The sequence below is a fragment of the Diadema antillarum genome, unplaced genomic scaffold, assembly GCF_040938485.1.
Source record: "Diadema antillarum isolate AM-2024a unplaced genomic scaffold, OU_Dant_1.0 scf00000028, whole genome shotgun sequence".
NCBI lineage: Eukaryota > Metazoa > Echinodermata > Echinoidea > Diadematoida > Diadematidae > Diadema > Diadema antillarum.
In genome coordinates, this window is record NW_027270917.1 from 922663 (window position 1) to 935308 (window position 12646).

The following is a 12646-nucleotide window of genomic DNA, read 5'->3' on the forward strand; positions in this document are numbered from 1 at the left end:
TAGTAAAGTTTATGAACTTCTATCAACATGCCTTCACATTCAAATTTAAAACCATTTAAAATCCATTATAGTTACTTCTGTTATCCCAGTTCCATAAGGCGTTGCATCAAAATTATGACCAGCAGGATCCCTCAGGATCCTGCTGGTAGGATCCTGCTGGTCATAATTTTGATGCAATGCCTAACAACATTTAAAAAATCACAATATTGCAACTTTGTTAGCTTCTACTGTGCTTTTTTAAAGAGACTTGAAATTCACAGTTCTAGGTATTTGACTATTAAATAGGAAAAAAAACACATGACATGTTTAAATCGTTGGGTGCATTTCTTTGTTTTCTGGCTACCTCAAAACATGGCTGCGATGTATACGAACCAATAGGTAAAATAGTTTGGCTGGTAAACTGTAGGACAGCAAGGAATTGAAACATAAATCTCTTATTATAGAGAGAAAAAAAAATCAATTGCATTGCAGTAGACCACAGGAAAAGCACTGCATCAGGTACTGAATACACACATAGGAAACATTGGGGAAGGCAAATGTCACATTCCGACAGATGGACAGTGAGAAACAGTGAAATAAAAAGACAGGAGAAACAAGGGTAAGATAACAACATTTCATTCTCTGCCAAGAGGTTTACTCTCCGTGAAAAGAAAAGACAGAAATAAATGCCTTGACTTGGTCTCTCTCTTTCTTTTTTGACAGTTCATTGAACTCAAATCATGAGGAAGGGGAGGGCATGATGACAAGAAAGAAAAGTTGTAAACAGAGATTTGAACTTACTGGCACTGCTGGTATGTAGATGAGGCAGTAGACTCCAGCAAGTCTGTGGATGAAAAATACAAATATCATAAAAACGATACCCCAGTATACTTGCTACCATATCCATAAATTCTCTCTTTTTTTTAAGCACACAAAAGTTAATAAGTGAAAAAACCCCAAAGTTGTGACTTGTGAGATCAGAACAGACTCTGCAACTGGAGTTCACAAGTGGTCGGTAAACTCCAAACCCATGACAAGGATCCTTCCCCCCCCCCCCCTTAAGTTTTTGTATAAATCTCCTTTGAGGTTTTGAACAAATTCGCATTGAAATGACACCATAAATGCGTCAAGAGTGTAATTTGACCCCATTGGCAACTTACCTGTCTTATTATATGATATCAAAATTATATCATCTCCACGAAATGAGACTTATTCTTATTCAAAGAGGGGATAAATCGTGACAGATAGCTTCCTGTCTGCAGATGAAGTCATCTATGACATTTTCATCCAGTCTCGTCGACTCTCCTCCGGGATTCATGAAATTCGGTTTGGTAGTTTGGCACATCCTTTAATCCTGACTTTGCTGAAGAAAATTCTTATTCAGGTTTTTACTACAACGGGCACAGAACTGATATATACATCACATCTCGCATCAAGTTGGCAAATTTGTCATCTTAAAAAGAAATTCTTCACACGCTTTGTTTGGTTCAAAGTTCCTAAAGCATGCTGAGTGAAAAGCCTGATATGCCATCACAGGCATGCAAACCAGAAGTTGCAACACACATCATATATGAGAAAATGAATGCATCAAGTCAAAGTGCTTCTGACACTAATTTCTAGAGTGCATGGAACTTTTATCCTTTTGAATGGTGTCACAACTCACTGTTTTGACAAACCCCTTTACAAAACATTACTTTTATACCATTTATAGCAATACATAAAGCCACTACTGTTTAACCTTTAGACAATACACTACCACACCAGTCCTGCAAGTTTCAAATGCTTGCATAGATGTATCACCACAGCCCTTCTCATTAATCAAGGCATTTTTTTATGGAAATGCTAATCAAATAAAACTCTCAAACAAAAACAAAACCACCTGCAAGAGATGAATTGAGCTCGCACGAATTATACTGTTTGTGCAGATGTCGCGGTTTTTCAACACTTGACGAAGATGCTAATTAGAGGATTCATTTCCCCATTCTGCACACATCCTTGATGTGTCTACCAGATTTCCATTTAATCATGTCATTAGAGATCATTTCTCAAATGCTTGCACCCTCCCTCAGGATCCTCCGCATCATTTAATCGGCAGGCAGCATGCGTGGAAAATCCCGACCAAATTGGACTCATGAAGGGCACCCCGATTAATTGACGCACCACTTCTCTCCCATCAATCGCATTTACTACTAAAATGTAGAGCGGCCAGCGAGACGGTGACCACTTAACAAGATGCGTTACCTAGCAACCTCGCTGTTCTGCTGGGCAAGGAGGAGGATGGTCTCAGCGTTGATGAGGATGCCCCAGCAGACAAAGCAGAGTAGCGACATGATGATGAACCCCCGCTGGAGGACCACCCCAATGTGATGTCTGTTTGGACTCCCATACAACTGTAGAATCAGAGAGATGGAGGGAGGGGAAAAAAATCATCATTTACAATCCTAACTTTTTTGTCATTCTCTAACATTCTTCTTCATATCTTACTTATTAGAATTACCATAACTCTGATGATTAGAATGATGATATGGATGTTTATAGTGAGGATAACAAAGATGATGGGGAGTATTAGAGGTGATATAGGAATGATGATGATGGTGGTGCTAATCACTATCAGAATAACGATAATGATGATTGGGATGATAATTGTGATGAGGGTAATAATGATATGATCAGTACTATCAGCAGCAGTGTGTGTATCTCAGTGCATGACATATTACATCTTTATAAAATGGGTTCAAGAATGTAGCCAATTGGAAGCGCTGAAATGAGTCACGTGTGCGTGCATTAATTTTTACTATCATGCACGGCCTTGCAAAAGCGTAAAGTCACTGACGTCACAATGTTTACACTAGCAGTGCGCACTTAATCAGTTGTTACAAGTGCGTCGCGCGCTACCATACGCGCTGTCAATCCTGTAAACAACTTCTCGTTCGGGCTGCCAGCCGGCCTTTCTTGTGCACAACAATCATGTGTCGTACGTATACGCTTATACGTACAGTACTTACATGTGCGGGATTTCCGAGTGCGACATGCGTAAATGTTTGGGACGAACATCCTCGGACGTCTTGACCCACAAAGGTACGTGAAAAACGCTGACAAATGCTGTTAGTTTTCGAATTTTCGACCCATTTTATAAAACAAATGATGCACAGGATTATTTCGTGGCGTTAGTGGAGGCGTAGCTCACTCTCGGGTATTTACAATGTAGTGCAACATGCACTCGGCTTCGCCTCGTGCATGTTTCACAATTGTAAATACCCTCGAGTACACTATACGCCTACACTAACGCACTCTATCCTGTGCATCATTTGTATATTAACACCACTGGATCTTGATGTTCACTGTCTATGAATAGTTCAGTTTTAATAACCTACTGGCAATGATGATAAAAAGATCATGTGCGTTTGCTACGAGCCTTTGGTAGCAAAAATCTCAAACAATCATCCAAGGGCATTCATGCATACAAGCCTGCACTGATGACCAATTTGCGAGAAGAGCAATCTAATTGGTCAAAGCGACTAACTGACTAATTTGGTGATATATATTGTTCTGTCAGAGTGGTGCATGCATGGTTTACAGGCATTCTCCCATCATGAATAATAATTAAAATGGCAGATATCACGAAAGGCCCTTGCGTTGCACCGGCGCACTCAGCTTTGGCTCTGTAGCTCTTCACTCACAACTCTCAGTGCTATCAAATGCATGCAAGAACCTTGGAAAGCAGCTAGCACAACTAGAGAGAGTGCATTATCCTTATACTATATCAACAACACCTCCCTTGGGAGGCACTATCGAAAGCTTTCCATTACGAGCTCTTCACTGCTGTCTGCTAAAAAATTGTGACCATCACGACCATATTCGGAGGTTTGTGAAGGCAAGGGATTAGACTTCAGAGACATTGTGCAATATCCCCTTTCCTCCCCCGACAATTGCCGGCTATTATTTAATGGGCCATCAAAGTCACGGCTCATTATCATCTCTTTAAATACTCTCTTTATTTTACAAAATAGATCCCAAATTTCTGCTGGATTGGTCGCTTACTCAAGTTCTTCTCCAGTTTGATGAGACTAAACAGCAAATCGCAAACAAACTTTATGGCAATAACTCACACCTTCCATTGCCACTAATGCGGTATATCTTCCAGTGCAGAAATTATTCACACATTTTATGGTAACTAATGAAATAACAAATACAAAAAAGCAACAACTAAAGTGTAGTATACTGTCTAAATGACTTTTTGTCAAAGAATAGTGTGTCGACAATCCACAAAATTTGATACAAGCGGATTTTAGTTGACTCACCCTTGCACTAAAAAGCACGATCACACAGACATTCCCCTTTTTATATTACACCAGAAGTATAACTTAGTATGGAAATTCTGTTGTTGTTTTTTTCTTTTGAGTAATATTGAATGTGCTGACTGAAAATGAATCTGAATTTTGCCCTACTTAAATTTGCATATAATCAAGATACGTTCTGTCACATTGCAGTGAACATTAAAACAATAATTAACTATATTTGTATTGTATCGTAAGGTCATTAAAATTATGACAACTATGTCATTCTACTGCCATGATTTCCTAACACACACCAAAAAAAGAAAGAAAGAACGAAAGAAAAGAAAAGGTGTATTCCAATGAAGCAACACTGGTGATGTCTTGGTATAAACTACCTAAAAAAAGGAAGAAATATCGGTGAACACTGCATTCAATCACGCAGAGCCCAATGCTGACCTGCAGAGACCTCGCAATCCAACAACTTCATAGTTTGATGCACAGGCAATGTGGAAATCAGATCAGCATGTTTACTGTAGAGGAAGTCAACTCTTGTATTACTTCAAAGGAAAATCTGTCCCACACAAGGGAAAAGATCCAGAAAGAGACTTGATATAAGCATGACAGAGAAGTCTTAACAAAGTTCTCACAATTTAAATATCAACAGAAAGAACATCTGACAAGCTCTCAGGTGAAAATGCATGATATGTGTGCAGTCCTAGTCAAGTGAGTGTAACATCCCTATGTACTACAAAACTCTCTCATTTTCTTATTTCATTAGTACATCTAAAGTATATAACAAAAGTACTCTAATAAAAAAAAAAAATAAACAAGGTATGACATTCTTGCTCAGACTCGAAGCCCACTGCTTGCTTTAAATGTTCAATCAGGACTCCTGGAATGTTCCATCCCAACTGGCTCTAGGATATGCACCTCCTGTATTCTTAGAATACCATAGGGAAAAAATGCTCTAAGAAAATAAAAGAAGTTTCTACACACATACACACACACACACACATACACAAATAAGAATAGATGAAATTAAAACATAAAGTGCCAGGCCAGGTGGTCTAAATCTTGGTGCTTTGGCAGAGCATCTGAGAAAGCAGGAGTTTGATCCCTAACAGTACCTCAGTCAAATTTCTTTCTGGGATCAAGTATGCGAAAACATTTTTCCAGGCAATTCCTGATGTCAGTTTCCCATCAGTTTCCCATGGAAATTGACACGAGGAAAACAGAATTGGGTTAAGGAATCAAGTAACAGGTGAGACTGTAAAGATAGAGTTCACCTAAAGATCAAGAGACAGGTGTTTACACTTCAGGTGATTTCAAAGGTTAATAATGTTTCATTTTTTTTACTACTTTGAGCTGTGTATAAATCCAGACGAGAGTGTCTTTATGACTGTGTGTAAGTGTAAAGAAAAAAAACAAACAAACAAACAAACAAACAAACAAACAAACAAAAGGAAAACAAGATGTCTAGTGTGAATGGTCTGCCTTCCAGGCTGGAAGCTGTTTTTATTTCATCAATACTCATATTGTGTTCAATTCACATACATCTTACTTTAACAGTCTCTGACTTTCTTTCCCATCAGTCTCTAAAAGCACATGAAATGCAGACTATGAATGAACCCCATTCCCAGTTTTCACCTGCTACCCCCATATCAAAGTCACCTTCCATCTTCTTCTCCTTTTTCAGGGCTTTGAGAATGAGTAACACCTCCCTGATGATCAGCAAGGTGAGAGCAAATTAGAGTTGAGACATTACTGGTATGGGACATCAGGGTTCAAAGAGCTATAAGGGTTGTGTTTGCGCTCCCCCCCCCCCCCCCCCCCCCATTTTTTTGGTCCGTTTATAATATCAAGATCTCTGCGTCTTTTTCAAGTACTTGGGTATGCTGAATGATGAGAAGACTCAATTTTCCATCCTAAGTATGGTATGGTCAAATGCATCAAAACTGATCCATCGTCCAGCAAAACCATTACGGAATTGCTCTGAAGATGGCATTTCGAATAAGACAATAGGAAGCAAGAAAAAGGGCATATTTGCTGAACTTTCCTCTTTCACATCAAGTAAGCATTTATGACAGTATTGACATTACGATCAATTTCTGCCTCATGAATGATTTCCAGTTCATTTCTATTCGAACATAGACATGTTGTCAGGTGAACAAAAGATAGCTCTCAGTAAACCACATACCAACATACCTATACTTGCCTTGAGGTAACCAAAACTGACAAGGTACAGCAAGTGAAAATTACATTCATTTCCCTTCTAAATGAACCTGTATCTGATGCCTGCCAAGTTGTCTGCTTGTGCATAGTGTGATGTGTATGCGTGATTTAAGGGGGGGGGGGGGGGGCCTTAAACACCTTGGCGCTTCATAAATGTAGCCTTTCCCACATATCAAATATTCACTGATGAATTGTCAAAGTGCCTATTATTTCCTCTGAATTTATCAGACATTTCATGAGCTGACGAAAGTTCCATGTACTTTGAATGAATGCACAGTGTCAAACAAGCGTTCAAAGAACCAGTCATGACTCAGTCAGTTTGAGATAACAACATTCAATGTGAATGATACAATGGCTTTTATTCTCCCAGCTGCCATACTGCAAACTGCCGGCCCAAGGGCATTGCAAGATCTTATAACATTCCACAATACGCGTTACCATAGTTGCGTATATAAGTGAGGCGCATATTGACAATGACATGCGCGTGAACTGCGCATGTGCTTAACACATTATTACATCCCTCCTTTCATATAAAAAAGAAAGTGTACCTGAGGCGTTTCAGAAATATACATCACTTGTAGCCTTTCTACCACGTTCATTTCTAACTTTGAATTGGATATCGAAAAATTCAAAGCCTTTGCCAAAAAGATTATACATGTATGTAAATACAATCATATCAGTTATAAGCACTGAACATTTAGCATGCATGTACTGGAATAGCATTCGTGCAACAAATGCAAATCTTAACTATGTACAATGAAATTGTAACAACGCCTTTAACACTGTGCATGAGAAATCTTTATCACACAACGTGTTTACTTGAGCAGGAATATAATCAACCATACTGGAAATGTACAGAATTTCAATATAGCATGCACACAGTTATCTTCAATAATTACATATGACTTAAATTCACTCTTTTGAACTTCTTTCATTTTTTCTTTCAGTTACTGTGTGAATACATGCTTTATTTGAAATTAACACGCAAGTTTAATCATGGATGTTTTCACATGCTTTTGTCAGACATTTCAATATATGTGGTTTGAGAAACCATTCTGTGAGTTATACATTGTAAATATTGTGCAATCCATATTACTTATTCTGATACAGAATGTATTCTATCAAATCCTGTCAATTGCTAAACCAATACCTGTAAATTATACGTCTAATGGATGAACACCATAAGTGCAGAATTGTACAAACTCATCATATACAATGTCTAATCCGAGTTATTACCACTGTTTAACCAGTGTATAAGTTATTTATGCTCAATTAGACGATCAGGCTTCTTGATCAGGCGTCCTGATCTGGTGCGGTAAGCTTTGTTTGTTTGCTTGTCAATTTCACGTGTTGTCATGTTGCTTCGTGGAAGCAAAAGTCTGCTATCTTCCTGATCATCTGGAAATTGATCTGCAAATCGAACGCGCTTCTGTTGCATTCCAAGACTACGCAGGTGTCTTCTGTTGCGACGTAGAACACCTCCGTTGGGAGTTTGCACAAAGTATGATCTGGGTTCCTGGCATTGTCCAATTACTGTTGCAGGATTCCATGTTCCAGATCCATGATCAAGCATTGTGACCTTCTGACCCACAGAGAGTGGTGGTAATTCACGAACACCTTTGGAGTCAAAGTCTCGTTTCTGTTTCTCTTGTCGATTTCGAAGTTTCTCGCTGACCTCATGATGGTACGATGAGTTGCTCATCTTTACGGGTAGGTCACTCCGAAATTTCCTCCCCTGTAGTAATTCTGCTGGTGAAGGCAAACTACTGTCAATTGATGTTGTTCGCAAACACAACAGGGCAAGATGTGGATCACCTCCAGACAGTTTCACTTTCCCCAGTGTCGATTTGACTGTCTGTATCGCTCTTTCCACAAATCCATTGCTCTGTGGATAGTGTGGGCTTGATGTTACATGTTCAATGTTCCACTCATCGGTGAACTGTTTGTATTCTCTGCTGGAGAATTGGGGTCCATTGTCACTGACAATTCTCATAGGAATGCCTTGCTCACTGAAAATGCTCTTTGTGATCTGAACAATTTTCGAGCTATTGCAGCTACCACTGATCTTCCGGACGATAGGAAACTTCGACCAATAGTCTGTCACTATGAGATACTCATCACCGTCAAAGTGGAAAAGGTCCGTTCCAACAGTTTCCCACGGATGTCTGGGAACATCGTGTTGAAGGAGTGGTTCTTTCTGTTGAGCATTCTGTAGCTCGTTGCATGCTCTGCAAGACCTCACCATATTCTCAATGTCCTTGGATAGTCCATCCCAGTATACACATGTCTTTGCTCTGAGCTGTGTCTTTGTCATTCCTTGGTGGCCTGCATGAAGTTTCTGCAAAACTTCTTGCTGCATAGGCTTGGGTATGAAGATTCTTTCCCCCTTCATAATGAGACCATCCTCTACTGTCAAGGAGTCCCGACACGACCAGTAGTGACGCACCTCTTTGGGGACTTTCTTCACATCTTCAGGCCAACCTGTATGGATGACTTCCTTCAGTGCTCTGAGGTCACTGCATCTGTCTGTCTCTTCTTGTAACTGTCTTAGCTTAGTGGGAGACACATAGATTGCATGAATTGTCTTGTCGAATTCCATGGTTGGTTGTTTCTCTGGATTGATCCTAGACAAACCATCTGCCAAGGCAACTTGTGGTCCTGGTTTGTACACGAGCTCAAAGTCGTACGGTTGCAGACGGAGAAGCATCCGTTGCAGTCTAGGTGGAGTGTTGGCCAGATTCTTCCTATGGATACTTTCCAATGGCTTGTGATCAGATTCCACTGTGAATCGTGATCCGTACACGTATGTGTGGAACCTTGTGCAGCCAAACACAACTGCCAACATTTCTCTCTCAATGTTTGCGTATCGACTCTCGGTCTCTGTCAATGCTTTGCTTGCGAAAGCAACTGGTTTCCCCTCCTGGAGTAAAGCGGCTCCAAGTCCTCTGGTGGAGGCATCTACTTGTATTGTAGTGTGCTTCGAGGGGTCAAAGTACGTCAAAGTACACATGGATGACACTAGAGACTTCATGTGCTCGAACGACTTCTGGTGTGATGGCGTCCATTGCCATTCACTGTCCTTCCTAGTCAACGCTCGTAGGTTCTCAGCATTCTCTGCGAGATTTGGGATGAAGGGAGACATGTACTGCACCATCCCAAGGAACTGCTGTAACTCTTTTTAGCAACTAGGTGTAGGAAGGTTGGTGATGTCTGCAATCTTTGCAGGATCTGGGTGTACACCCTCTTTGTCATAGAGACAACCGAAGAACTTCACCTGTGATATCTTTATATCACATTTGTCTGCGTTGAAGACAAGTCCATACTTCCGTCCAACCGTCATGAGATTGTGGAGGACTTTGTCATGTTCTGCCTCATTCTTCCCAAAGACAACTATGTCATCAGCGATGCCGATAGTACCTGGACACTGCTCAAGGATCTGATCCATCTTCTCCTGGAATATGTCTTGAGCCACTTTGATTCCGAATGGCAGACGCTTGAACCTATACCTGCCAAAAGGAGAATTGAATGTCGTCAGGTAACTTGATTCCTCGTCAAGCGCGATGCTCCAATATCCATGTCTGGCATCGAGCTTCGAAAACACCTCGGCTCCATGTAACTGGTGGGTAATCTCCTCAAGTGTTGGAGTCTCGTGATATGTGCGTTTACACACCTTGTTGAGGTCCTTTGGGTCAAGGCACACTCGTAGTTTTCCATTGCTTTTTCGGCTAAAAGCAAGTGATGAGACCCAATCGGTAGGCTTGGTCACCTTTTCTATGACCTCGATCTTTTCCATCCTGTCCAATTCTTCTTTCAGTTCCTCTTTTAGGTGGATGGGGAACTTTCTTGGAGGATGAACAACAGGCTCAGCGTTTTCCTCTAGAGTGATATGGTATTCACCTGGGAAACGTCCAATGCCGTCAAATCGATCTGGATATTGCTTCGTCAGATCATCTTTGGATTGAATCAAGTTGTCAATTTTCTGGTGCAACTCGCAGTTCACCTGGACTAGATGCATCTTGACTGAACTCTGTAGTCCGAGGATAGCAGGTCCTCTTGTGTCCACAATGAAGAAACTATTGCGGAACCACTTTCCATCTTGGTACCTGCAGGGAAGGTCGACACAACCATACTGAGGTATTACTGTCTCGTTGTAGGCAAACAACTTGACGTGCTGCTGTCCAACAGCATATTCTAGAGGGTATCCTTTGTCATCAAGAAGTTTAGGAAAAGCCTGCCTGAAATGACGAAGTGGTAGCACATTCCCCTGTGCTCCTGTGTCCACCTTCACTTTCAGGGTATGATTTCCTGGAGTGTCCTTCAAGTGAATGTTTAGAGTGGCAAAAATCTCATCACGTTCCACCGGAACATTGTCAACCTGCACATCGCCGACTGTGATAGATTCAAATGTCATTTCCTCAAACCCTCTCTCAAGATCATCTTGGCTTGCAATAGGATGGAGATCCCTTGTTGAGGCTGGGCTACGGCTTCTACTGCGTCCCCTTAAACCTCCTTTGTGAGAGCTACCTGTGTGTGCTCTGTCCTGTTTATTGTGTCTCGGCTGTGAAGATCTGCATTGCTTCTTCCAGTGTCCTGTCTTACCACATTTGTGACACTTTGATTTGAATGCAGGACATTTCTTTGGTAGATGTCGCAATCCACAATTCCTACATGGCTTTGATTTGTGCACTTCTTGCACCGAGGCTCTATCTAGACTGTGCAGTTGATTCATATGAGAGTCACTGGCCTCGTGTGTCCTGGCAATCGTTGCAGCTTCATCTAGCTTCAATGTTTCGTCTTTGCTGAGTAGTACCTTTTGTACTTCGGGATGTCTGATTCCCGCAATCAAGACTTCAATAATCCTCTCCTCGATTGTTGCATCAGTCTTGAAATTGCACTTTGCTGCCTTCGTGCGGCACCTGAGAATAAAGTCATCTACGGTCTCTGTTGCCCCCTGCCTGTATCTTTGGAATTCTAACCTGTGGATCCGAAAATTCTCCTGGGGCTCTATTTGGGCAGAAAATGCCTCCCAAATATTCTTTGAATCCTTGAGTTGTTCTTCAGACAGCTTCCATGTGTTGAACATGCGAAGACCTTCTGTTCCTGACCACAGGATAATGTAAGTGTGCTGTTCTTCTTCTTGAACTTTCTTAATTGCGAACCATAAACCAGCAACCTGTTTGAATTCTCGCAATGCTTGGGAACGGTCGGGGTTGGACCAGTCCATTCTGGGACACGGTATAGACCCACTTGCCATGGTGTATTAAATCCTGTAACAATTATCTCTCTAAAGAAATGTCATACTATTACTCCAATAGTAATTTTGACTTGTTACATATGTTACAGATCATGTGCAAATACCTGAATTGTCATGCAAATCGAACGTACAGTAAACATTTTTCAGTTTACACATATAGCTGTAGACCAATTTACGTATACGCGTAAATTCCACAATAAATCTATGCATTTAGAACATTTCTTCAACAATTATGCATACGACCATAGCATAGCCTTAGTGGATAGCTATAAATACGCTCTAGACTATTAGTTTCGGATTCTTTAGTCTTGACAAACCAGATTTGCATCACATGTATCGACAATTCACAATACAATAGCATCAAACATGGCAATCACATATGAAATGAATAAATCAAACTCAAGTTCGTAGAATTAGAGATTCTTCACGAGCCCAGTTTCATCACTCAGTCCATCATCGCCGATAAACTATCCAGATTTTTTGCTGCTAGTTCCTGGAACTGCTCTGGATTTCACAGCATAGCGTTCATTCGAAAATAAACTCTAAGCTAGGTTTAACACGATCCTATTTAGTTCAGAGTCAGACTGAATACAGCTTGTATTTCTGATGAACTTGATATTCAACCTGTGAGTTATAATGCAATGGTTAGCGTTAATCAGTCAGTTCAATAACTCATGTAACTCTAGATTGCTTGTTTGTTATCAGGCTCTTAATTCTTGCAATTTAACTTATCGCATTGAGTAGATAGGTCATCACATCCTCCTAGGTCGCCCAGTCACCGTTGTCACTACTGTAGTAGGCCTGCGGACGGTCGTTTCTGCAACGTGTGATGTGTAGCAAGAAAAATCACTCCCGGTCGCCTCCGAGGAGTCAGCACAACATTCAGCTCTGATCCAGACGTCGA

At 40.8% G+C, this 12646-nt stretch overlaps 1 protein-coding gene across 1 annotated transcript in view; it reads right to left on the bottom strand.

Annotated features, from left to right (window-relative positions):
* LOC139735587 (multidrug and toxin extrusion protein 1-like) overlaps positions 1–12646 on the bottom strand; it is a 72345-nt gene that overhangs the window by 38846 nt on the left and 20853 nt on the right. Inside the window, exons 4-5 of the mRNA XM_071646347.1 lie at positions 2221–2369; positions 781–823 (exon numbers count right to left, since the gene is read on the bottom strand). Of these exons, the coding sequence (XP_071502448.1) occupies positions 781–823; positions 2221–2369 (192 nt within the window). The remainder of the gene's footprint in view (positions 1–780; positions 824–2220; positions 2370–12646) is intronic.